This window comes from Colletotrichum costaricense (assembly GCF_030867565.1).
Source record: "Colletotrichum costaricense strain IMI 309622 chromosome Unknown Scaffold_4.1, whole genome shotgun sequence".
Taxonomy (NCBI): domain Eukaryota; kingdom Fungi; phylum Ascomycota; class Sordariomycetes; order Glomerellales; family Glomerellaceae; genus Colletotrichum; species Colletotrichum costaricense.
The window spans coordinates 2,771,661-2,797,618 of NW_026848233.1; the positions used below are offsets into that span (position 1 = coordinate 2,771,661).

The window sequence follows — 25,958 nt, forward strand, 5'->3', positions numbered from 1 at the left end:
GGGGCATTGGATGTCTTCGTCCGCGGTAGAGACTTGTGCATCTGACAGAAGAGTGCTCAGCCTCATCACCCACTTAGAGCGTCGTTGTGATTTCTAGCTACATTCAGCCCAGAATATACGCCAACGAACCACAGGGGAAAACAAGGTCATCGGAGAAGACACTTGTCTTACCGGCGCAACCTCTGATTGTCAAAGATGCTGCTCCGAAGTCCAAACCTCGTATGAATATTCGGGGCGAAGGCGAACTGCACAATTACAAAAACTAAAGGTGTGTTGCAATCAGGCTACGACTTGGAACACAGCAGCAACGGGGCCACCATGTGGGCAAGCAATACGGTGTTCTTGGCATACGGTGCATACACCGTCCGGCACCACAAGCCTTCCAAGACCAGACTCGGACAACAAACACAAGCCAAACAATGTGTTATAAAGTGGACGACACAACAAAGACACGCCGAAAGGAGAGAATTCTGGCTGCCGAATTGCCCCTGTGATGTTTGCTCAAAGTTGTTGCAAAGCTTGCTGAACCTTATTGTCAGCAAAAGCCCGTGTCTTTACTCGTAGTGGTAAGTAAGCCGAGGCGGCAAGGTGACTCGTTGATATTCCGGATAAACTTGCGGTTCCAGCGGGACAATACATTGACAGAGGTGACATGATTCGAGAAGGTAAGCCACGAGTAGGTGCGTAAGCGGGAGAAAAATTCTAAATGCAAGTTGGACGCAGTAACGTGCCGTCTGTGGCTCTGATCACCACGTTGGGTACAGCGGTCCCGGCATCAGCTTGCATAGGAAATGGTGTGGCGGCAGTGGTTATTGCAGGGGTTGAGCATCTGCAAGTCAGTCAATAGACGGATTGCCAAGTTGAACCTGCGAGGTCTGGATGGGACCAGCACAGTTGGATGCGGGAGCGGGCCAGGATCGGGGACATGGGCGTTCGGATGAGCTGCTTCGTTCGAGTCTCCAGCCTCCCAGACCAGGCACGGATGAAGGGGACGGCTCATTGAAAAGAGAGAAAAGATGACGGTGTCAGCCCTGTGGGATTGACCAAGTAAGACTGATCCTTGTAATATCGACTGTCGGTGAGAAGGATGGTTGGTGTCTGAGCCTCTAAGGGCAAACAACGACCCATCATCGGATGGCCCGAAATTGAACGAGTTTTCTCATCGCAAAATCAAAGCGACGACAGTAGAGTATGAGAAAGCTCCTGGCTATGCTTTTCACCAAGGGAGCTTATCAGAAATGGAGTTGTAGCCTAGAGACATACACGATGCCGACTTGGCCGTTGGATGGAAACATTGTTGGTGTACGGAGGGGGAGGTGAAGAAAGAAAGGTGGAAACGAAATAAAGTGCCAAACGGCGTCGAAGGAAGGTGGAGTGAAAACAAAGTCAAAATGGTTTAGCGTTGATGAGGTAATGTACAATCAGACCAATCGCAGCTTCCATTCTGAGAAGGCTGGAGGTGTGGATAAGCACGGACGGAAGCGACCCACTGTTGTCCATTTTACCCCTCTTTCCCTCTTCAGGATTAGGTCATCAAGCTATACCTTAAATGGGATGACTCCCATGAGCAGTTCCTCCCATAGGGCGGGAGCACGTTTCCCCTGTTCCTGAGCTAATCTCCTTCCGCCTTAGCTCATCTCTATTGTCACTCACTCAATCACTCATTCAATCGCTCATCCCCCTTGTTCCTGGTCATCTCATCCTTCTGTGCTGACACCTCCGGACCTCTTATGCTCACTCACACTTTGTCACCAGGCTTCAGTATTTCTCGGTCTAGCCACTCAGATGACTTACGACTACACAAGGATTGCACAATGCGGGCGGTGGCGAGTAGAGACTTTTCCTCTTGAGTAGCAATCAGATGTGCCGTGATGAAAGACCGGCCAAGGATTAGGTCCCTGCCGGAACCAAGTTCCAATCCTTCAATGACACTGAGATATCTCACCACGAGAGGCTGCTCGTGCTGACTAGCTCTCAGTTGCGACTTTCTGCTCGTCTGCAATACGACTGTAGAGTTGGAAACAGTTCTACGAGGATGAGAAGTATCTGATGTTAATGACTTGTTCTTGATTCGGGCGCACCTCCAAGGTGGTACCGTGAAACCAGCCATCGAATCAATAATCGGACGGCTCATCAGACGTCTCTACCTAGACACACAAAGTCTAGACAAGATCGTCATCCATTGGCACTCTTGAATCGTGCTGCAAGGTTCACCAGTGGCACCTGCTGTGCTACCCGGGCTTCTTTTCGGTCTCACCCGCTGCAATCGACCGGGCAATCACCATCCCAGAAACAAAAAGGCAAGATCGTTGCTCTGTCACTGGCGACCGAGCATCCGCAAGGGGCAGGCCGAAGTTGCTTCCCAGCTTTTCATCAGTCGCACATTGATCGGTTTTCCGGATCATGTTTATATCTTTTGCCACAGGCTGTCACTCGACCAACTGGATTTTCGTCGTACCTGGCGTGCTGGTTATCCGAAAGCAATATCGTCTGCATATCTGGGTCGATGATCTTCAATCTTCTTCCCCCATGCCGGACCTCGACAGTTGCAGGCGCTTCGCATCCCGCATGTCTGCCACCCTCCCGCTTCCCGGCCATGCTTACTTAGTAGGCTAGGCTTTAAACTTACGGAAATCTGCCCGTTACGTTACCTTTCATCCCACCACTTGGTGATGCCCAAGACCTGGGCCCATCCGACGAGGCAATATTTGCACACAGTTTCGAGGGTACGATCCTGGCGTGCAGCTCGACGGTCAAATATTGCGCAAGAGGGCCAAAGGCCAACCGCTCAGGACCTCCATCTAAGCAAAAGTCCCTTGTATGTGCATCGGTCTTGGCCCTTGCCAATGCCACCCGCCCCCCTCCCAACCCATGGACGACAGAAACGGCCGGCCGATGCCGCCTCACGGCCGCCCGAACTCACCCCATGTAGCTCAGGCGCAGATGGGGACGAAGTCCGACAAAATGTGCGCAACTTACTATGAGATCAATCTGTTTTACCCTACCTCACTCTTCGAGCCAGAGTCTTGGCATTTCTGTCTTTTCTCAGGCCCTTCTCTCACCTGCAATCACGCCTGTTTTCCCCGCCATGCCTACATGAATTGGGTTTACACAGTCAGGCCATATCTTCCGCTAGTGGCATCTAGTGATGCTGCCGCAAGATTCTCGCAATGATTTTGCGTCGCGTATCTTATACTTGGCACACATACAGGAAAGTCTTTCTGTGAGCTGCATGCCTAATTCCTCCCGGGACGCGTACCCAAGCAGCCAAGTTACGAGCATCATATCTCGCACCCGCTTGGTGCCAGTCTTCTTGGAGCCGGAACTGTTTGCCGTTGTTGTAGCGACCTCTTTGACCGTTCATATGGCCTCCGCCTGCCTTTCGAGGAAACAGCTTGCCAACCACGGTCAATATCCCTGCCGTCATCTCTGCAGGCAGGACCAGGGTCCTGGTGGGCCGTCACACCCCTCCTCAAGTGTCCACATCCATCGGCTCTCTCGCCTTCTGTGCTCCATTGCCCTCGTCCCGATCTTGCATTTGCCAATGGCCATCAAGCGAAGCCTCCTGGCAGATAATATCGTCCCCATTCACTCCGACTGCCGTCTGAGGCACGCCCCTCCAGTATGTGGCACATCGACACACGAGAGGCGACGGGGTCTAGAGCTTAGCTCCCCATGTCGCTGGGTTCCTTCGTCATCCTGTTTCCCTGCCTCCTCATTGTGCTGTTTACTTGACCAACACCCTCCCTCCTTGCCTCGAGAGTTGAGCTGGCGAGATGCCCAGCCTATAGATCGCCCACCTTTGTCAACACCATCTCGGACGGAGGTCCCGCGGAACGGACACTACGCTACGTAGCTTACGAGGTACGGACTGCTCTCTCTGGCTAGAGCTTGCGGGGAACCTCATCCTGCTGTTAACGGGAGCCCTCCTCATCTTGATCCTGAGCTCAGGTAAGGCTGCCTTGCCAACTCAGCTCTTCAGCCTCCCGTCTTTCCATTGTACATACATATGTGCCCCCAGGTACCATCCTCAGCTTCTTTGAGCCTGTTCTGCCCCCAATCTCCAACCGGCACTCGTTCATGTGTGTTCAGCTTCGACCTGCGGCTCTCCCACACTCGTTAGTCCATTGTCGCAACGCGACCAGCTTGCATGCTGCATTGATACTGGGCACTTGGGATACCATAGTCTCTCGTTCGTCAGAAGCTCACGGCAATGCGTTGGACATCACTCCTGGCCTTGGGTGCCTTAGCCGCCAGTGTCACGGCACAAGACGGTGGAGCAGTATTTGCGAGACAGAATGATTCCTATGCTGAGCCGTCTGGCGCATACTCGGTTGCCCCTTTGCCAGAAGCCTCATCCTCGGCTTCACTTAAGCCTTCACCCTCGCCATCGCCATCGCCTGAACCTCAACAGTCGTCGGAACCGGCAGCGACGCCCTCGGCCTCAGCTACCAAGGAGCCCGTCGCAGAACCAGCTTCTTCCGTTGAAGCCCAGCCCGCTCCCACAACGACCAGCGCCGACAAGAAGTCGCCAGACTATGGCACCGATACCGATGACTGTAGCCACTGGGCCTCGAAGTGCCCCTGGGGACAGACTGTGACCGTCACCGAGAAGCAGGTTTCGACTGTCACTGAGAAGCAGGTCTCGACTGTTACGGAAAAGCAGATCTCGACCTTGACCGTTGAGAAGCCGGTTGTTTCCACGTGAGCTGCCTTCTCCCAAGGAATCCTAGGAAGGATATCTCTAGATTCTGACTGACCTCAATTAGCCTCACGATCGTCTCCAAAGAGACTGTGTACACCACGCAAGCCTTCACTACGACAGATTACGAGACCAAGACAATTGTGAAGGTCTCCTCCTACCCTGTGACTACCACGGTGGCTCTGTAAGTATAGGAAGCTCCCGCGTACATCCCAAACATTCTCAACCCTCCAAGCCATACCCGGCTCCTTATCCTCTTCTATCTCCTCTACAACGATTTCAACGTTCGCCTTCTCTATCCGACAAAGGCGCCTTGTTGAAGAGAGACGGGGAGAGGGCGCCGAGATAGAATGTAGACGACATACGGATCGTGTGTCCGTGGCTTGCGATTCTGCATTTCCGAACCCGCTATTGATTTCATCCCCCGTCTATTGCACAATGCGGTAGAGCCTGGGATTACATGAGCTAACTCGCCTCAGTTGCGATCCTGTAGATGCCCCTGGTCCAACCACCTCCCTCGTCCCAACTTATGGAGGTGGCTATGGCAGGAAGCGAACTCCTCAGCAAGTTTGCCGGACGACCACAACCACAATTTGGAAGACGAGCACGACAAAGGTCACGGAAGTCGTCCCAGTTCCCACCACAATCGTACAGACGCAGAAGCAGACAATCCAACTCCCTCCATCCATCGAGACGCAACAGGTCACGCAGACGCGAGAGGTCACTGCTACTCGGATTCATACTTCCGTCTCGACTTTGGTCTCCACCGTTGTATCGACCGAGATCATTCCAACGACAGTGATCTCAAGCAAAACTCAATACGTGACCACGACTTACACGACATTGAAGACCTACTATATCACGGACACTATTACAGAGACTCAGAAACAGCCACCAACAACGATCTTCGAGACCAAGGAGCGAACGGCAACAATCACTCAGCCTGTGACTCGGACGGCTACTCAGATTTCAACGACCACAATCATCTCGACTCTTGTGTATACGACAAGCATCCCATACACTATTACCTCTGATCACACAATCACCAAAACTTCCTACTCTGTGTCCACTTTCACAAGTCTCGTTACTTACACTTCACCAGTGACCATAACTGCGTCTTACACGGAATTCCAAACAGCAACGGCAACGGCCACGAGAACCGCAACTGTCACGAACAAACAGACAGAATATTTGACTTCTCTGACAACGGTCTTCGTCTCAACGACTCGCTTCGAAACTCTCACTCTGTCGACGAGTTATCCAGTGACTATTCCCATAACCGTCACCAACGACAGGACGATTCGGGAGACGTTTTACTCGACTGTCGTGGAAACTTCTGTGAGAACGATAGTTTCTTCCTATCCAGTCACTCGAACAGTCACGCAAACCTCACCTCCGCAGACCGTTACTCAGCCTGCTTCAACAGTGACTCTTCCGCCAGTTACGACTACGACAACGATTTCTGGGGAGGCCGTCACGATCACCTTGCCTGCTTCAACCATCACCATTCCTGTGACCGCCACTATTACAGGACCCGGGGAGACGATTACTCGTCCTGGTGAGACGATCACTCGGCCTGCTTCAACCGTCACCCTTCCGCCAGTCACAACTACGACAACGATTTCTGGGGAGGCCGTTACAATCACCTTGCCTGCTTCAACCATCACAATTCCTGTGACCGCCACTATCACGGGGCCCGGAGAGACGGTAACGCGTCCCGCTGAGACGATTACCCTGCCGCCCGAAACGGTTATCACTACGATTGCCGGTGAAATCACGACTCTCACCCTGCCAGCATCTACAATCACTCTGCCAGGAGTCACAGATGTCATCACCGTCACACCTCCTCCTGCAACCATCACTCTTCCCGGATCGACTGTGGTTTCGACAATTGCAGGCGAGCTAACGACAATCACCTTACCCGGAACCACATTGACACTGGTCACCACTCAAGTAAACACAGTCACTCTGCCTCCCTCTGTGACGACTTTGCCTGGTTCAACAATTGTGACTACGGTCGTCGAGACTGCGCCTGCGTCGACATTGACCATCACTCGCGACGGTTCGACAATAACCAGCATCGTGCCAGGGCCAACATCTTTCGTCGTTTCGACCTTAACGTTGCCCCCGGTCACCGTTACCTTGCCACCTTCAACGGTCACAGAGATCACGGCTTGCCCGGCCCCAACGAACACTCCCGGATTAAACTCTGCGGCCGAATACAACCCGAAGTCCAACCTGACGTGGGGCTGTCAACCCGGATACGTCTGCAACCCTCCCAAGCCGGCCGGCTGCAACCTATGGGCAGACCCGCCAGCAGACAATTATATCTGTGCCCCGCAGAACTGTATTCCAGCACCGCCTGTCACTCTAGCAAATTGGAAGGAGAATGAGACAAGCTACTATCCAGTGAATGAGGGATACTTCAACCTGAATCCAAATGCCTTTGGTCTTCCTTTTGACATCTTTGAGTACGAAGTCATTGTGACCAAGGTGAAGGGTAAGAAGGGACACAAGAAGACGACCATCACGACCGGAAACTGGGCTTCAGCTACGGAGCTAACTCACTATCCTCCGACCGCCCAACCCACGATCACGTCTTCCCCTACCCCTACATCCTCTGCTGAGATTGGCAAACACGCCTACAAGCATAAGCAGGAGGGCAAGACCTACGAGCGCCGTGATTTCTTCGGCAAGCGAGATGTTACGATCGCTCCTGCCATCTGCTTCGACAATTGCAACAATGTTTATATCGAGGTTCAGACCGTGGGCAAAAACCCTCAGATTTGCTTAGCGGGCTCCGCCTTCCAGATGAACCTCGAGACTTGCAGGCAATGCGTGATAGACAACGCCGATGACGGGAAGGAGACTCTGCGTCTTTACATCGAACCACAATTCCAGCAGTGGCTAGTATACTGCACCGGCGAGGCACCGCAGACTTCGTCTTCCGCAACTATCCTGCCACCCCAGAGTCAAGCAAGCGGCACGGCTACACTCACGACAGCAAGCCAGGGGGCCGGTTCCAGTGATACTTCGGCCGTCCCTATTCCGGGGTCAACCACAACCACCACTGCTGAGGTGTCTACCACGATTACACCTACTCCCACTCCCACGCCGTCTCCTAGCACGAGCGTGGCAGCGTCTTCTACATCCTCGACTGCCAGCACAGCAGAAAGCTCTCAATCGTCATCCAGCTCTAGCCCTTCGGTCTCTCCCACGCCATCTGACACGACCTCCACGGTCACGATTAGCTCCGGATCCACTGCCGTGACTTCCAGCTTTTCAACAGCGACGTCTGCCGCCGTTTCGACAAGCTCGACTTCTGCTGGAACTCCTACTCCGACCGGAAGCGTCTCCTCGGGTTCTCCAAGCGCTTCGAGTGCCTCAGGTACTTCAATTGCTTCGAGTTCCGCTAGCGGGTCAAGCGCTCCAAGTCAGTCGAGTTCTCCAGCAAGCGCGTCATCACTCTCCACGGCAACTTTATCTTCGGTATCATCAGCACCGTCCGGAACAGCGACAAACGGTCCTGGCTCGAGTCCGTCGGCTTCAATCCCCTCAGAATCCGCGTCTGACGGTCCAACCACCTCAGCCGGATCAGCATCTACAGCAACTGGCGGGTCTGGAGGCTCTACATCCGAAACCTCAGCGCCATCCTCGACTGTGTCTTCTCCAAGCACCACTTCGACAGGCCCCGTCACAGCCGCAGCAGTCAAGCCCGCCACCTCGACCATCCTCGCCATACTGGCGCCGCTCATGGTTCTTCTACTCCTCTAATTCGCATCCGATCCTTCTGAACATTATATAAGATTTTTCTTCGTGGGTTTGTACAATTGGCGGCAAAAGTTCATCATCCTATTCTGCACATTCCTTCCTGAGGTCTTGGACCAACATCATATATGGCGTTTTATGAGAAAGAGATTTATGGTTTGGCTTCTTTACAACGAATTCACGACACTCTTTTAGACTAATGAGTAATTGGCATCATTTGGCGGGCATTACTTTTTGGGCAATTTTGCATATTCAATGGGGGATACGTTTTGTTTTTTGTGGTTATGATACCCTTACGCTCCTTAACGACGCGGCTTTGAAGGCTATGAGCCATCACCTAGGTACGATGAGAAGCTTGGCGCGTCTCGATGCGACTTGGGAAATGATGGATGTGGTATTTGCAAATGTTAGAATTCTGATTTGGGAGGGAACGTAATGAGCCGGGGCACTGAATAAGGCAAGGCGGCCTCCTCAATACCCGGATTGTGCTTGAGTTATCCAATGCAATAATTTGTGCTTTTCTATTCCACGCGTTTCGGAGCTGCTTCTTTCAAGTCCTCTTATTTGTGAATCGCGGGTGGAACGGCCATGTGTTTCAATTTGGGAACTGTTGATCGTGTCCATATCTCGCTTGGCATGGCTAATGTAGTGCCCCACGATGTGACTAACAGTACTCGTTGCCTAACTCCCATGCATCTGCTCTCGCCTTCGACGTCATCCAGATCTTTTCAAACAACGTGCTTCCGTACTCCAAAGTTAGACTTCGTGTTTAGGCAGAACATATGTTATCTACATATACACGTATCGAGACGTACAAGTGACCGCTGCCCAAGACTCGAGCACCCGGGCCCTCAACGATCGAATCAGTACCACAAACTCCAGACGACTCCGGAACAAAATATCACAAAAGTACTGTCCACAGCTTCCCTCCCCTTCGTCCTCATGTTCCTTTCCCAAAGCCTCGCGTCAGCCTGGGAGCTCACGTTTTTCCAGGTCCCACTCATCATCTCCTCGTGGCTAGGCAGCAATGCGACCCCGCGCGTCCATCAGTTCCTGCTCGACACGGGTCATCCGTGGCTCACCAACCACGCCCGCGAGCTCTGCAGACTCCCGGACGCGGCATCGTTTACCTGCACACTCCCTACCGGCGATGCTCAATCTAAAGATGGCGACGGCGTTGTGGTAAACGACAAGACCGCGAAGTTGCGCGAGTGCCTTGAGATGCCGGCGGATCTGTTTCACCGGCTCGAAATCAGAAACATCCGCGTCGGCGTGAGCCGCTACGGCTGGAAGAATGCTCGCGACAGACTCAATGAGATCAAGGCGTGCCCGAGAGCACTCGCTGAAGCCCGTGAGTTGACGGCGGATGTATATGTCCATACCGGAATGGGGTGGCAGACCATGGGTGATACGTGGGACACCCTAACCGCGGAATCGACGCTTCCCCCAAAGTCCTTACCGGCGCTGTTTTTCGACGTCATGGGGAAGACGAAGAATTTGAGCAAGATCGAATGGATGGTAAGGGGCGTCGACGAGAATGCGGCCACCGGCAGGGCCTTTATCGGGGACGGGACACGGTTGCCTGGTGTGAAGCACCTTGTCTCGACCATGAATGCGCCGTGGATAGTCGGCGCTTGTCCTTCACTGACCTCTCTCGAAGCGAAACGCGATGATTTTGTCTGGGGAGAAGCTGCGCATAAGAGGGATGTGGCCTGGTTCGCTGCCGCAGGGAGACTCAAAGGCCTGAGGAAGCTTGATACGGGAGAAGTCGAGTGGACGGGCACGAAGACGGATTGTGAGTACTTGAAGCGGGAAATGTATATGTCAATTCTGTTTTTGACTAACTCACAAACTCATAGGCGTACTTCGAGATACCCCTCACATTGAAGGGCTCCATATAGGTGCGCCAGCCCAGGACTTCAAACATTGAAACATCAACCGGGGAAACTTGCTGCGGGTAAGCCTCCCTTCATCTTTTCCCCATTCTTTATCCCTCGAAGGTTGATTCTCCCACGTGCTGCTGACCAAATGGCATATTGCGTAACCAGGATCTTATAAAATCCCTCTCTCTTCTTCCCAGCCTCACGCAGCTTCACCTCCAGCGGTCCTCTCAACTGGAACTCGGCTATGACGGGGGATCGATGTGCGGAAACGCATACATGGGCCAAAACGGTGCCAAATATTGGCGCAGTAACATGGCTCAAGACCTTGAGACAACGGAGTTGGCTGGGAAGATTGTTCGGCAGGAGTTCCCGGGGTTGCATGGAGTCCACGTCGGTGGGTTCTGCGGGAACTTCACAACGGATGCTGAGGCAGAGCAGGTCATTACCTGGGGTTGGACTGGGAGGATATACGAGTGGTTGGACGAGAAGCAGATGGCTGTCAATTTTACCGAGGAGCCTTGAGCTAGGCTGTGCAGTGTCAGTCGCATTCTAATTGACGAATCTTGCAAGAGGCGGTTCATAGGACCGTTCCTCTTCTCTCGATACCGTTTCTGACAAGTTGAAATCCACCGCACCGTCGCTTCTTGTCCAAGATGAGTTTTCATCTTCTTCGTCAATGTCCATCTTGCTCGAATTGTCTGGTATAGAATGTACTAAGCCGTCCCATGGAAAGGCATCCTTGAGGATCGTCAGGAACTTGCCTGCCCCATCGATCGAGGAAAGAAGCATTCTTTTGCGATTGCCAACAACAGCTTCGTGCCACAGCATGGTGACAAAATGGTCCGACCGGGCGAGTATTCCCAACTTCCACTGGTATATCTTTTGTAGGCTTGGCGCCCTGTGGTTCAAACTAGCGACTAGGGGCACCAGATCGTCTCTCCATTGAGATTCGAGCCATCCGTTGAATTTGTTTGGCTGATACTGGTGACAAAATGCTCGCAAGTCAGCCTTGGTAGGCGGAAGTCCTGGAATTTTGAAGTGCTGCCGTTGCAGATGTGACGCTGCCTCTTCAAAGGTACGATAAGTTGCAGCGCCCCGACATTCGATGCACGAGGATTGTTGCTCTTCACTGTCAAGCTTACGCCATCCTGCTTGGCGAATCGCGGTGTCTTTGACGAACCATCGTAGGTTATGATGTGGGGTGGAACACAAGCTCTCTCCGGTCCACCTAGTACCCCCTCTGATCATGTCTTCTGGTATAGGAGCCCAGCTTCGGGGGAATGGCCGATTGAAGTTAACGTTCAACTTCTCTCCTAGTACCGCTGCCTTATAAAGCACCTGGATTAGCTGCTGTGGCGGGTCTTGCACCCAGAAAACACGATGAGCAATCCTCTCAATAACTTGATTCATGTCTCTGAATGCATGTATGCACGATCCCAGGCGTTTTTCAACGTACTCGGTTTCCGAAAGCAGTCGAACTATCTGTTTCTCAACATACATTGAGGTCGGCTGCGAGTCCAAAGTTTGAGGTAAGCCCTCAAGATCTGCAAAGCGTTTATCTCGTGACTTGCTGGTGTCAACACGAAAGAGCTTTATAGACTTATCGTTGTGATCCAGCGATGGACGTTGGGCAGAATGACATTCGCATAAATGAAACTTGAAATCTGATAAGGAGATATAGAGCTTTCCCTGATTACAGGCAGCTGGTGCGTGAACGTTTACGACATGCATTGCTTGCTGTTGCGATTCGTTGATGTCGAAGCGTTGTAGACAAAATATGCAGTGGACCAAATCCTCGTTATGGCCGGCAACAAAGTAGTCGTCCATTCCAATTGCCGAGCCGCAGGACCAAAATGTCCTTATTGGTCTGGATGTTTTTGAAGTACCCAAGAAGTCTTGAAGATCACCGTCGTAACTGCCATCCGTTTGAGAAGAGTAACTCAATCTTCTCATTGAACCCGTCTGAGAATGCGGTTGACTGAGCTGCTCAATAGAGCTGCTGATTGAGCTTGCCAGGCCATATATACTGTCGCTTATGGCCGTGAGCGACTGTCGAGTCTCTAAACGATGCGCTTCGATTTGGTTCTCAAGCTGCCTTAGTCGATCACTCGCAGCGGTTGAGATATGGTCCCTCAATTTTCGGTTCTGAACGGCTGATTCCTCTGCCGCGGATGCCAATGGCTCGTCATTCGTGGCGTTTGGTTGTAAGTTGAGCTCCGTGAGCTGATGTAAACCTTCTTGAACAGCGTCAATCTTCGCCAGCCCTGCCATAGAAGAGGCGCTGTGACCCAGGCGATTAGCTGATGAAGTCTGGTTGGCTAAGAAACTCACGCATTCAAAACACTGAGGTCAAAAATCAATTGGGAGCGGTGAGCCGTCAATTTAATTTCCATATCCGAGATGCCCCGAAGGCGCTTGTTTTGAATGATGTCTAGGAACTTCCGTCGCTTCGATGTTGACTTCCCGACGCTCTTGTACGACTTGGACCATTCGTCGAGGTCCTTTCCGCAGCGAACGAGATGTGATCGGAGTGTAGAAATGTTCGGCTCCCAAGATGTCTCGATAATCGAGGCAAGGTTTTTTTCATAGACCTGGAGCAAAGCCTTTATGTCTTCTAAGGTTTCAGAAAGAAGCCCAACTTTGGCATTCGAGGACTCGGTTCGAATGTCCATTTCCTTTGCAGCCTGGACGAATCCATTGAGTTTGATGAGACCATTCACGACATGCCCGGCGACGGAGAGAAGCCCAGCGATGCTGGCCGCCGCTGAGACTGCCTCCATTTTGCCATGGGGTGTTTTGAGAACGTGTCTTTGAACCAACGGGGGTGAAGGGAATCAGCTGTTATGTAGCACTTAGAGGCCTAGACTACTGCAGCACCTGCCATTCGCTATGCATGCACGATCACGCAACACAGCCAAGGAAGGACAGTTCAAGAGACTTAATTGGCTTGACTGCTGCGCCTGGAGGAAACTTTTAACCAACTAAAGGGGCTCGTCAACATGCTCACCATGGCGAACCAGTCAGCCTCAATATGCTACTTTCCGTGGTTCGTCAGAGCCTCAGGAGGGCTTCACGTGTCCCCTTGTTGAGTGGATGAGGATTGATTGGACAGATGCTAGCACTACAAGAGGCGGTTAGCTACGCAAGGATAACCGGAAGTGAGGTCGCGTTGCATCCAAATCGAACCGGGCGTTGGCCATAATTTGGTGGGGGAAGGGAGGGGGCTTTCCCGAGAGACACTAAGCTATTGCGATCATCACAAGAGATTGAGGAACAGACAAGTGCACGAGAATTATCTCAGTTGACAACAAGGCTCCTCAATTATCCTATGGGAAGTTCTTGAGAAGCCGTGCTTACACTGAGACTTCTCAATCATCAATTTTTGCAAAGCGAACCGGAAGACGCAGGATGAGGTGGCGAGCGGGGAGAAGGTCATCTGCTTGCCATCTGGCAACTGCTTCTAGTCAGAATGGGAAAGAAGAAGGCGATTGACTCGATTGGTTCCTTACCAGATGGATGGTGTTGTCAGGGACGTACTCATTTACTCTGAGTCACCCAATGGTACGTAGATATCTGGACAGCAGGCTTGGGAAAGAGCAAGAAACTTAGAATCCAGCTGAGCTCCCATGGGAAGAAGTCTTAGGGAATGTAGGTACTGTGGCATATGATGAGTATTCCTTGTCATTGACGAGAAAACGTCCGATTTTACTCACATTAGGTAGGTAATTTCGTAGGTAAGAGATCTCACTCGTGGTTCGAGTGACGATCTAAGACGTGTCAATGACTCCGATGTATCGAAAGGGAACATTCCATAGTTAGTGAATTGAAGTTTGATTTTTTGGTAAAATAATGCCTTGAGAGGCTAGGCTTTCAGACTACGAAGTGAGATGGTGGGAGAGGAAAAAAGGAAGGATGGAAGATCGAGAGGTCAGCTCAGAGAAAGAAGCATCAAGTCGGAGTGACCAGGAGCGGAGTGGAGCCGAGCGAAGCAGTCACGAAAGCGCGTTCTTCCGATCTGCCTGACAATTGATGCGAATGGTGTAACTTTGGGAAGGAGAGAGCCACAGAAATGAGGCAGGACCTTGAGCGAGGAGGTGAGGAAGGCGCGAGTGGCCCAGGAAGGAATCAAGGAAGGAGCCAGTCTCTGGGTTCAGTGCTCACATCGTCTCATGAAATTATTTGGACGACCTCGACGACGAGATTCAGACTGATGGCGGTTGATAAGGCCATACAAGATGGATCAAATGGTCAAGCCTCATATTCATCCATGAATCCAGGTGGCCTTCATAAGGTAGGCTCAGGTTGCCGCCACCACCACCACCACCACCACCAACCAACCAACCAAACACCACCAAAAAATAGGAAATGGGGTAGAAAACCGTTGGAGCAGTGCATGTATACCATGTTCATTGATCATCTGTTCGCTTCTTCGCTTCGTAAAGTACATTATTCTCCCATGCAATCACGACTCGCTAGCCTTCCGCTGCTTCTCCCGAACCGAATTGATGGACGAGCTGATACTAGCCTTGGACGAAGAGTGCCTCAACGACCTCTCCGCCACAGACTCGGCACCGGAACCGCTATCCCCGCGACTGATACTTCCCTCTCTCGCCAACGGCGACGAAATATCAGGCGTGACAGACCTCGACTCAATATTGGGACGCTTCGCCTTGGTCAACGTCTTCTTCCTCCGCTTCTCCGACGCATTGGACCCGGTGCTAGCCTTCCTACTAACAGTACCATCCCCGTCGTCGCTCGTCGCGGCCACGGACGGCGCAAGGCTGCGGCTCGAGCTCGTCGAGCTGCGGCGGTGGGCGCTGGTAGTGCTGCCACGGCGTCTATGCTCGCGCTCGATGGCGGCGGCGCGGGGGTGCATCGTCGTCTTCTCGGGCGACTGCTGGCGCGCGGGCGGCGGGCCGGCCTTGTCGATGCGGTGCCACGGCAGCCACCAGAACATGCCCCACCGCTGCTTGGCCACCTGGCGGTCGCGTGCTGCGAGCTTCTTCTGGATGAGGGCGCGGCGCTCGTTCTCCTTCTCCCAGTATTCTGTGCGGTAGATTTCCCAGTTTTCTCTAAATGTAGGCGTGAACGGCTTCGCGAGCAGGAGGAGCTTGACGTAATCTCCGCCCGGGGCGAGATCCTCCTCGTGACCTCCTTTTTCTTCGTCTTCGAGCAGGACCGGTAGCGTTGGGTGGCTGTCCGTGGTGAGGCTCAGCTCCTTTTCGACTTCGCGCAGGATGGATGGTTCGACGTAGCGGTAGGACGAGCTGGCGGTGTGGGAGAAGAGTCCGTAGGTCAGGAAGAAGCCAATGGTGGAGAGAAATTCGGCCCACCAAGGTCGTCGGATAATAACCAGCTTAGAATTGAAACCTCGAAGGCCTCTGTTGGAGATGGCGAACCAACGGCGTGGCCACCTGATGCCTCGCTCCCATATTCCTGTAGCCCATACCAGTATCGCGGTCATGACACCTCCCATGAAGCAAATCTTCTCGAATGTTTCGACGCCCCAGTACACAGAGCCACCAACTCCACGTCCATCCTCACGCGGGGCGAAGAAGAGAGCGTAACCAAAGCCGCTGATCCATGCGGTCAGCAAGGTGAAGAAGAACGTGTGATGGCGGCGGCGGGCGCGAAGCTCGAGGTACTGTGCGCGTAGAGAGGCCTCGAGGATGAGGAGGTTCAGGTAAATCATGGACGGAGAGCTCGGGGTATGGATCAACGGGTCGCCTTGCTTGCCAGAGTCGGGGACGACGCCGGTGGTGCCGACGGCGGCCTTGGGCTCTTTGCCCGGCGGCGGGGCGCCCTTGACCAGCGAGTCAAGCTCGTCGGCCATGGTTGCGGTAGGGAGACCTGTCGTCGCTCAGAGGGGATTTCAAGCTTTTCGGTAGTGGTGATGCGGCGGTCAGGTCGCTTTGGGACGGAGGATTGAGAATTGGAGGGGCCTCGGCAGCCGCAGTCAGCAGCGGTCTGCAGACATGCGCGGTGGTCGAGGGGCGGGGGATGGAGATGCGAAGCTGCAGGTGGACGGGGCGCAGGTGTGCAGAAAGGGGTGAGCAACAAGCAAAATAAAGCTGCTTTAGCTGCACTGCCCTTTGGAGGTGAGAGCTTTCTGCGTGTGTGCGTTCTGCTGGTGTTCGAGAAGCAAGGGCGGAACTGGAATCTGTCGGTGGTCAGATGTCAATCCAGGCCAGCCGGGTGTGCTTCAGCTGGCGGGTTGGGGGTGGAAATTCCGCTCCGCCTGGCAGCAGGTGTGGACAGTGGGACGTCATAGGGAAAAGAGGCGGGCTGGCCCGAGCGCGGGGTGTCTGGACCATTACGATAAGCGATTGCGATTGCGATAAGGCTTGTTGGGGAGCTGCGCATCTCAGTGAGAGCTTGACACGTGCAAATCGGTTGAAGATTTCACGATGGACAGGGCTTGATTGAATATGAAGCTCGAAGAGCCAAGGCTGATGAGCTGCTCAGGGATATAAAGGGCCCCTGCGGAATACAGAGTACGGAGTAATACAAGGTTGCTCGGCTCTGGCTTGTCAGCAAAAGGCGCATTTCCACCTGTTTCCCACACAATTCGCAAAGACCCTGAGTGCATTGTGATTGATGCCCCATTGTGTGGGAGACACTGCACAGAGAAAAGATGTTTCCTCGTCCATGCTTTTGTTTTGAGCCTCAGAATTGAAACATATTCACCAAGCTAGAGAAGGAAGTTTCGTCTCTTCTTTAACTCAACTCAATTACTTTCTTCATGCAGGTCTTATGCAAATATTGACAGCATATACTGGACAGATGCTGGGTACGGAGTACAGTTGTATGGTCATGATCCGGCCACGATTCCACAGCCACGATGCTGTCTTAATTGACAGCTCCATTCAGATTGTTGCCTACATCGAGTTAGCGTGTCTATGATTGCGTAAGGTCCTGGAGGGAAATTGCACCGTCAGCTTCAGGCTTCAGCCTTGAAAGCATCATCTGACTGGGCCAACTACGAATTTCTCCAAGATACGACTTAGTAGTCAGCAACTTAGCCACATATCCACCGGGAAATCGGAGGCTTGTTTTGTCTCTTACCGCCGACACGGCTCAATGCAACAGCTGCCCCCACTCTTCTACCCGCCAAACTCCGAGTGCTAAGTCCATGAACCGATCCGCATCCCGCTTCTGGGGCACGTTGTTGTCCCCTTGGTGCCAGTCTTTCTCATGTTCCTCACACAATGACCCCTGCCTGCTTACGCCCCTGTCGCTCAACTGCTCAACAAGCTTGTCGGTTTTTTACGGAGCCGTTGACATTCCGGCCGGGGCACCTGGCTTGCTTGTCGCTCATCGAACCCTCCCACCTTTCTGTCCACCGTCATCTTTGTCCACCCCTCTGCCACATCTCCGCGTCACCACTGCCCTGCACAACGGCGTCTCCGTCCTTCTTTTGTTACTGCACCTGCCTAGAACTCGGCAGGATTGCTAACCCGGCGTTAACTGCATCTATCTATCCCGTTCCGTATAGACTGCAGCCCCCGGTCCGCATTCTTTGCTGACTGATGAGTCGTCGCAAGTTTCAGAACATCCGCGCTCCGGACACACACCTCCGCCGCCCGCGGCCACACTGATTTGACGCCTTGCGCTACCCGTACTTTATTTTGCGACTTTTGTATATAGACGGTTGGCCCCCGTCGCCACCACTCGCAGCAATATCCGGCATGATACAACAACAAACCGCTTCTTCTCTAGTGAACGGGTCGCGACTCAAACTTGCTTCCTCACTAATTACGTCGTCCTCTGCAACTGTCAAACCTCCCGCACCTAGCGTACGGGCCTCTTCTGAAGACTCCGTCCCTCGCCGATCCCACCAAACAATGGCTGCCGCCGCCGCACCCCCCGCCGCTCCCAATGCGACAACTCGTCCCCCGGGAACCTACTTCCCACTGGGATACAAAGATGCCGTCTATCAATGGGTAAGCAATCCAAGAAAGTCCTCTCAATCGCGGGGTAACGTTGCTAACAAAAAGTCCGCAGTGGACAAGTGTAACTCCGCAAATGGCCGAACGCAACGTCCTGTCACACATCCCTTACCTCAAAGAAGCCCGCGAAAACGCCTCCCTCGACTCGACTAAGCCAGACCCCTTTGGCCAGCGCGTATGGAAGTCCCAAATGGTCGAGCTCTCCGGCAAGAACCGCGCTCTCAACGAATACTCCATCGAGCGCGTCGGCGAGGAGGTCGACAACAACCTCGTCATCGTCCACGGCTACGGCGCCGGCCTCGGCTTCTTCTACAAGAACTTTGAGCCCCTATCCCGACCCAAGGGATGGAAGCTCTACGCCCTCGACATGCTCGGCATGGGCAATTCCACAAGGCCGCCATTCAAGGTCACTGCCAAGGATCAGGAGGGCAAGACTCGTGAGGCCGAGGCCTGGTTCATCGACGCCCTCGAGGAGTGGCGCAAGAAGCGCAACATTGACAAGTTCACCCTCGTCGGCCACTCACTCGGCGGATACCTCTCCATCGCGTACGCGCTCAAGTACCCCGGCCACCTCAAGAAGCTCATTCTCGCCTCGCCCGTGGGAATCCCCGAAGACCCATACGCAGTCAACGCAGCCATGCCCGAGCCCGAAGAATCGACCCTCCAAAACGAGTTCACACAGGACCAAAACGAAGTCACCAGCAACGCCTCCAACACAACAGCATCACGAAACGCCAAACCCAACGCACCCAAACGTCCCCTCCCGGGCTGGCTCGTCTGGCTCTGGGACGCAAACGTCTCCCCCTTCAGCATCGTCCGCTTCACCGGCCCGCTCGGCCCCCGCTTCGTTTCCGGCTGGACATCCCGCCGCTTCAACCACTTGCCCCAAGAGGAGTCCCAGGCGCTGCACGACTACGCCTTCTCCATCTTCCGCCAGCGCGGCAGCGGCGAGTACGCCCTGCCGTACATCCTCGCCCCGGGTGCCTTTGCCCGCAGCCCCATGGTCAACAGGATAGACGGCGTCGGCCGTCAGGTCATCGAGAAGAGCACGGGCGAGAAGCTTAGGGAGACGGGAATCCCCATCGTCATGATGTACGGCGAGAACGACTGGATGGACAAGAAGGGTGGCGTCGCGGCGGCCGAGAAGCTAAAGCAGGCCAGGTTGCAGGCGCTGCTCAACGGCACGGAGGAAGAGAAGAGGAGGGAGAACGGGTCAGCAAAGGTTATTGAGGTTTCCAAATCGGGTCACCACCTTTACCTCGACAACGCCGAGGAGTTTAATGACTACATCCTCAAAGAGATGGAGGATGTCCAGAAGAGCAAGCTATAGAACTTTGGCTTGCGAACGTTTCGAGAGGGGCGTGATTGGTGAAAATATGGGCAAGCTTCACAGCCTTGCCAGCCAGAGCAGCATGTTTTTGAGGCGTTTTTCGGGGGATTGCATTGCATGACAACAGATCGAGCCTCGAAACGGCCGACGGGAATATCCAGTGGGAGCGTTTGGCTTGGTATAATAGAGTGTATTCAACCGGCTTATCTAGATGAAGAATATAATTACATGACAATCTATTCGAATATGGTTTCAACTTGCATTGCACAACACATATGCCTTTCAGGATCATCGAATCAGCGATGTCTCTTTGTCTTCCCCCAAGGCATTTCAAAAAGAGACCGGGACCGGCTCCCGCACTTGATCGGCCCCACGTACACCGGCCGGCCGGACATTTGCGCAACATCGGCCTATGTCAACTACTTACAGAGGGAAGAACATGACGAAGAAACTCACTTGCTTTGTAGGAAACATAGCTATATGCTTAAGGCGAGCTTCGCAACCTACTTCCAAATGTTGCTCATAATCATGCTAGCATGTCTTCGACATGCTCAAGGCTCACAACTTTTAACACTTGACACAAGTCTCGATTTTCTCGAGCAACCTACCCCTATCTTCGAAATTGTCATACTATTCTTGATAGAACTAAACAAGAAGCAGCATCTTTGACAGCCATTTCCAAGTTACACGTGATCCAACACCGCCAAACTGCCATAATGAGTCTCAAAACCTCTCTCCGTCCCTCACGATCGTCGTGCCGACCCCGTGATCCGCCCTGTCGTCTCAACTTCTCAACTCACGTGTTGACCTAGGCGAGCGAGGCTCAGAATCACTTTTCGAATTCTTCAATAGCTGCATGACCGTTCGTCTGATATCGTTTGCTCGCTTAAAGGCGTCTAATGGACGGCCTCTGAATAGGCGGTCGAACGACCGAACAACCGCCCTCTCCCCCTTTTCCATATAACCCCCCCCCCCCCATTCACCCACCCGTCACGATACTTTCACTCTTGTTTTCCTGAACATCATTTTTTTCACTCAAAACACTCTTGCGAGTTTCATCAAGTTCATTCTCTTCGTTCAGTCACGCCAGTATCTGGGATACTCCTTGACTAGCAAACACCCTTCACTTCTCTCTCCGCAAGCATCGTGACTCTTCATCGTCCAGAGCAAACATCACGACCAGTCATCAGTCTCACAGCCTTGCGTGTCCCAAATTCGCCCGAACTCAAAGCCTTCATAGCTCCCAAAGATCCGTCGCAGAACACTGCTCAACAACTTCATCATGTCCGGCCCGTACAGCCAGTTCCTGGATCTCGACAACACCCGGGATCCGTACGCCTTCGAGGATCCAGACATCTTCCAGGACCCAATCCTCAACGACATGTCCCTCTTCGGACCTGATGAGTACCAGCAGTCATACAACCCTCAGTCGCAGTACCAGCAACCATACAACCCCCCTCAGTCGCAGTATCAGTCGCCATACACGAACAACCTCCAGCAGTCGAGCTACCAGTCTCCATACAACAGCAACAACAACAACAGCCCCTACCAGCAACCCTTGAACAATAAAGCCTACATTCAGCCTCCCCCTCCTCCCCAACAGACGCTCACCGAAACCGCAGAGCCCCTCTCCAAACGTCTCCGGTCTCGTCACCCAAAGCCCATCCCTGTCCCCGCTCGCTCAACGACACCTGACGGTGAACCCCCCTACCACCTAACCCTCTTCTCCTCCCACAACCTCCCAGGCACAGTCTCCTCCCTCCTAACAGCCCACCTCCAAGTCCCCCTCTACACAACCCTCGAAGAGCGCACCCGCCGCGAGAACGAAATCAAGCACCTCTTCTCCGCCAACACAAACACAACTCTCCCCCCTCCCTCGCCGCGCGTGAAGAATCTCCCAGACCTCGCCGACTCCTCCTCCTCCTCCTCCTCGGCCACAAAGATCTACAAAATCCGCGCCGCCCCCTGCCCCCCCGAAATCACCTCCCTCCCCCCTCAACCCGACCTCGGCAAATTCATCAAAATCGACGACTCTCTCGGTCCCAAAGACGACCTCCGGCGCATACAGGCGATGGACTACAACAACCACCTGGCAGCCTTGCGCCTCCGCAACCTCAAGAACCGCAACAACGTCGCCGCGATGCGCAGCCGGAACCGGCGTGACAGGGCAGCGGTGCTCCGCGCCGAGGAGGCGAGCTTCGCGAAGGCGGAGTGTCGGTACTGGAAGGCCAAGGCTATCGCTGCTGGCGCGGACCCAAAGGGTTGGGAGTATTTGCCGGATGTGGCCAAGGAGGCCGTCGCTGCGGATTACCGTATTGACGCGTTGGATTTCTTCCAGGATGTGGGCGAGGTTGCGCCTGCTGCACCCAAGAAGGTCCTCAAGAGAAAGCGTTGAAGAAGGAAAGTCGAAGGGGGAGTAAATCGTCGAGAGAGAAGATTGGGATTTTGCTTCGGTGGGTGCTGTTGGACTATGAATGGACATGGAACGAGGTTGCGTGGTTTGGCTTTTCTTGAGGACTCCTCGTCATTGCTTTGCTCCCCTTTGCGAATTTTGCAGCAGCAGGGGGAATCTCCTTTCGGGGGCTTTTTGACAGAGTATTGTATTTGCAGATACCGCGGGAGTTTGATACCCAGTTCTAGGCGTTTATCTGTTTGTTTCCTGCTTAGCTCTCCACTCAATACTATAACTTCAAATGAACCTTATAGTGACACCTAAAATGTTCTTGACTTGAACAACTGGTCTCACTTATTGACCTTGGGCAGGAGCCCTCAATCACACGGCTGTATCGGACAAGAGTCATGTAAGGAATCGAGGACCTTTGAGATAATGTTGCTGTTGGCTCTGGGGCAGTGTAAGAATCGACTATAATGTAGGCTGCCATACATGAAAAGCCTTCCCGTGGTCTCGTGAGAGTATCAACCACAAATAGGAAGGAGGCCAGGCGCACGTAGTGTCCAAGGCATGAAGCGTGTTTGCTAGGGAGTATCTCTTCAAGCAGCATTTCAGTAACCCAGCTGGAAATGGAAATTCAGACGCAAGGCTGGGGAGTAAGACAGACACATCGCGTTCAGATTCGCAATTGTAGGAGTTCACGCAAAAATAAAATTAGCTACTAATTATAGCCAGTGGTATCTCATCAAACCATTCAAAGACCAGATCATGACTCTCCCTCCAGAACCATCTGAGAGGATTCCGGCCGCGTCGATATTCCCATCTAAACCAAAGAACTCCGTTCATTATCAAGTCCAGATCCAGCTCAAAGATTATCGCGAATTCTCCCCTTCCCGAGTCTGTCCAAATGGAACACCATCACCTCACGCTTGTGACACTTGCAGTCTGCGGAGCTCACGGCTCGTTAACAGAAGGCTGAGACCGCGACTTGCTCTCAGCTTTGATGCTCCCCATCTCCGACCCATGGCCCGTAGACACCCCATAGCAATCCGGGTCAGAAAGACATCCCTTGATGTAATAAAACAACACAATCGTCATCAAGACCCTGAACGCGTCTCGTTAGCGACTACATCACAATCCCACAGCCGAGAACATGGAAAAAAAAGAGGAACATACCAGTTCACAGCACCGACGGCAGCAGCACCGGCCATACTACCGCCATACCGCTTCTCCTCCGTAGTCGGCCCAAAGCACGTCCCCTGCACGCACGTATCACCCAGGAACAAGGCCGCGATGCTCGCAGACCACGCCCAGCCTGACAACCAAAACAGGCAGTTCGTGCCATAGCCGATGAGTACGGCGACGCGGAAGTAGAGGTGCGCCGCGAAGCGCTCGAGGATCATGGCGCCGCCTAGGACGAGGAGCGTGAAGAGAGACTAAACGCGGGTGCGGTCAGTAAAGTGACATTACTTTTTTGACATGTCTGGGTAGTCGGGGTTGAGGATGGGTGGCCGAAGGGGGGAAAAGGCCCTGGATCAGACGTACGACGAAGAGCATGAAGCCCGGCGGCCCGGTATAGCTGCTCGAGTAGGCGCCCAGCAGCGACAGGCAGTACGCGCACGCGGCGAGCACGGCGAGGGAGAGGACCAGGACGGCGACGCGGACGATGGAGAAGAGGGCTGGTGTTGGCGGGGCGCCTTTGCCCATGAGGCCTCTGATGTTGTTTGCGCCCGTCATTTTTGCGTTTCGATTTCTTGGTACCGTCTTCCTAAGTTTCTGACTCCCTTGTTTCTAGGTGAGGTAACCCGGTGTGTTGGCTGCGGTATGGTTTGAATGCTTCGTGATAGCTTCACTTGTGCGGCTCTTCAGATTGGGTAGGTGTAAGGCACTTTAGGTATTAAGCACTCAAAACGTCGAAGCCAGCAAAAAAAACAGACACAAGCGAACGTGGATAGGATACACCAAACGATCAAGTGGACGGTTCACAACCACGCGCGCATCAAGGGGGGACATCCGTTTCCTTATACACCCTCTCTCTCTCCAGCAAGCCTACGCAATAAAGGAGGTGTTCAAACTGCCTCCTTCAAACACGCCCAGTCCGTGGTCTTGCATGACAACGCCCCAACCATATGAGATTTGATCCAAGATCCAAACAAGTCTGCAAGGCCTGCGCCACACAAAAAAATACAGAGACCACAGACAGACACCCAGCGCAATAACGACTGGAGAACTCCAGCCTAAGAACAGGGGAAAGTCTGATCACAGTCGGCTGAACGACGCTCGGTTGCGGTCCTCGACCACCATCACACTGGCACACCTGTGGATAGAGGACCAGAGAATGACGGATGATCGACAGATGGAAAACGCACTTAAAAAAAAAAAAAAAAAGGGATGCATCGATGCATAAACCACCTTCATTCCCAACATGCAGGGGCCTCTCCAGCTTTTGCAGCATATAATTGGCCGACACGGCTGGTTCCTGATTTATGCTCCTTTCGTCCACCCCAGTCATCGCGGCAGTGCAAAAGCCCAGACACCACCAACAAGCACACACGCTCGTCGATCACTGAGCCGGGATGAGAGCCGGGAGCCGGCAGGAGCGATCCAGTGGTGGGGGTGAAGCCAGCTGCGACTTGGGGATCCCATCATCCTCCCCCCTCCTGTTAACTGTATTGACCTCTTCGGAGGCGGCGAGAACGATTGGAGTTGAACAGGCTTACACGAGTTTCAAATACTCACCAGCCAGGGTTCCTCGTCGCGGAATTCAATGCAAAGAGACCCAGTTGGCCCCTATTTCAAGTCAACCCCTCATAACCCAGCAAGAGATCCAACAAGAAGAGAACATGGTCTTTGTTCGGCCCATGTGTGAAATGTTTCTCCTGTCAACGTACCGTCAATCCCAAAAGAAAAGCGACAGAAGAACAAAACATCTTCACATCAGACGAACCTCCCCCCTCTCAAAGAACCTCACGGTCTCAGGTGGGACAAGATGGAAACAAGAAACGCAGAGCAGCACAGGCAAACGCTGAAACAAAAAGAACGCGCAAGCTGAAGATGCACCACTTCCTTTGCTGAACACTGAACAGCACTTCGTCGCATGTGTCTGTTCACTCCTTTCTTTTGATTCTACACGCATCGTTCAAAGATAAACCCCACCAACGCGTCAAACACCAGACGCTACACGTCCAAGCCCGCCTCCTGCCTCACCACCGTGCCGCCCACCACCCTCTGAAAACCTGCGACGGCTCAGCCCTTGGCCAGAGACCTTCTGAACTGTCCCAGCGCCAACGCAGTCGCGATTACCATAGTGCCAACAGCACGTGAAACCCAAACTCCTTCCCTTTACCAGAATAGCATCTCCTCAATTCTCAACTGCCAACATCATTACCAATATTGCCATCACAGTCAGATTCCGTCTCTCCTTTGGACCCCCTTGTGCATGCCAGTCCACCAGTCGCTCGTTCTCAGTGCATTGATGCGACTGCTGCACCCCCACCTCACCAGTTCGTCCCATTTCATCAGACTGGCCATGTAACGAAACCAGGATCATGTTGCATTCCTGGCATCCTGATCGCCGCTTTTCGCCCGAACAGGTGGGAAAGGGAGTACACAGTCACACAACCTGATAAGCGTGTACATGGCGGGGTAGAACTTGTGTCTGCTACCCAAGGTACTCGGAAAAAGACGATGTTGGTTGGGTTGATGTCACGTCAATGGCCGCACCTGGCATCCAATCACGTACACGATTCAAATGGTTGATACAGATTCTATTGTGGCATCGAGGAACTAGCTTCTATCGTTGTTGCGCCGTTCCCAACATGTGCATTAACTCGTCAATTCATCCGACGATGATGATCATGCGACTACACTCCTCCCAAAGTGTACCCGCAGTCTATACTCCCAGGCTTGTATGATGTCAAAAACGACCAAAGTG

At 53.2% G+C, this 25,958-nt stretch overlaps 10 protein-coding genes across 10 annotated transcripts; 5 read left to right on the forward strand and 5 right to left on the reverse strand.

Moving 5' to 3' along the window:
* Positions 1-2,200: 2,200 nt before the first annotated feature.
* CCOS01_04980 (uncharacterized protein) lies at positions 2,201-2,608 on the forward strand (the record flags this gene model as incomplete). Its single annotated transcript, XM_060453161.1, has 1 exon — positions 2,201-2,608. A coding segment is annotated over one exon (408 nt), but the record flags the coding sequence as incomplete, so codon positions are not given.
* A 1,605-nt stretch (positions 2,609-4,213) lies between these two features.
* CCOS01_04981 (glycoprotein X) lies at positions 4,214-8,476 on the forward strand (the record flags this gene model as incomplete). The annotated part of the gene is made up of 3 exons (XM_060453162.1): positions 4,214-4,704; positions 4,770-4,886; positions 5,182-8,476. 3 exons carry the CDS (start codon positions 4,214-4,216, stop codon positions 8,474-8,476), a joined length of 3,903 nt encoding a protein of 1,300 aa, XP_060317120.1.
* CCOS01_04982 (uncharacterized protein) lies at positions 8,137-8,457 on the reverse strand (the record flags this gene model as incomplete). The annotated part of the gene is made up of 1 exon (XM_060453163.1): positions 8,137-8,457. One exon carries the CDS (start codon positions 8,455-8,457, stop codon positions 8,137-8,139), a length of 321 nt encoding a protein of 106 aa, XP_060317121.1.
* A 936-nt stretch (positions 8,477-9,412) lies between the features above and the next one.
* Positions 9,413-10,875, forward strand: CCOS01_04983 (uncharacterized protein; the record flags this gene model as incomplete). The annotated part of the gene is made up of 3 exons (XM_060453164.1): positions 9,413-10,265; positions 10,330-10,371; positions 10,676-10,875. 3 exons carry the CDS (start codon positions 9,413-9,415, stop codon positions 10,873-10,875), a joined length of 1,095 nt encoding a protein of 364 aa, XP_060317122.1.
* A 27-nt stretch (positions 10,876-10,902) lies between these two features.
* On the reverse strand, positions 10,903-12,084 carry CCOS01_04984 (uncharacterized protein; the record flags this gene model as incomplete). The annotated part of the gene is made up of 1 exon (XM_060453165.1): positions 10,903-12,084. One exon carries the CDS (start codon positions 12,082-12,084, stop codon positions 10,903-10,905), a length of 1,182 nt encoding a protein of 393 aa, XP_060317123.1.
* A 596-nt stretch (positions 12,085-12,680) lies between these two features.
* CCOS01_04985 (uncharacterized protein) lies at positions 12,681-13,133 on the reverse strand (the record flags this gene model as incomplete). Its single annotated transcript, XM_060453166.1, has 1 exon — positions 12,681-13,133. One exon carries the CDS (start codon positions 13,131-13,133, stop codon positions 12,681-12,683), a length of 453 nt encoding a protein of 150 aa, XP_060317124.1.
* Positions 13,134-14,815: 1,682 nt separating this feature from the next.
* CCOS01_04986 (uncharacterized protein) lies at positions 14,816-16,186 on the reverse strand (the record flags this gene model as incomplete). Its single annotated transcript, XM_060453167.1, has 1 exon — positions 14,816-16,186. One exon carries the CDS (start codon positions 16,184-16,186, stop codon positions 14,816-14,818), a length of 1,371 nt encoding a protein of 456 aa, XP_060317125.1.
* A 2,011-nt stretch (positions 16,187-18,197) lies between these two features.
* CCOS01_04987 (uncharacterized protein) lies at positions 18,198-19,632 on the forward strand (the record flags this gene model as incomplete). Its single annotated transcript, XM_060453168.1, has 2 exons — positions 18,198-18,296; positions 18,358-19,632. 2 exons carry the CDS (start codon positions 18,198-18,200, stop codon positions 19,630-19,632), a joined length of 1,374 nt encoding a protein of 457 aa, XP_060317126.1.
* A 1,282-nt stretch (positions 19,633-20,914) lies between these two features.
* CCOS01_04988 (uncharacterized protein) lies at positions 20,915-22,027 on the forward strand (the record flags this gene model as incomplete). The annotated part of the gene is made up of 1 exon (XM_060453169.1): positions 20,915-22,027. The coding sequence occupies one exon, from the start codon at positions 20,915-20,917 to the stop codon at positions 22,025-22,027; it is 1,113 nt and encodes a 370-aa protein (XP_060317127.1).
* A 951-nt stretch (positions 22,028-22,978) lies between these two features.
* Positions 22,979-23,761, reverse strand: CCOS01_04989 (uncharacterized protein; the record flags this gene model as incomplete). Its single annotated transcript, XM_060453170.1, has 3 exons — positions 22,979-23,129; positions 23,201-23,460; positions 23,570-23,761. 3 exons carry the CDS (start codon positions 23,759-23,761, stop codon positions 22,979-22,981), a joined length of 603 nt encoding a protein of 200 aa, XP_060317128.1.
* Positions 23,762-25,958: the final 2,197 nt, after the last annotated feature.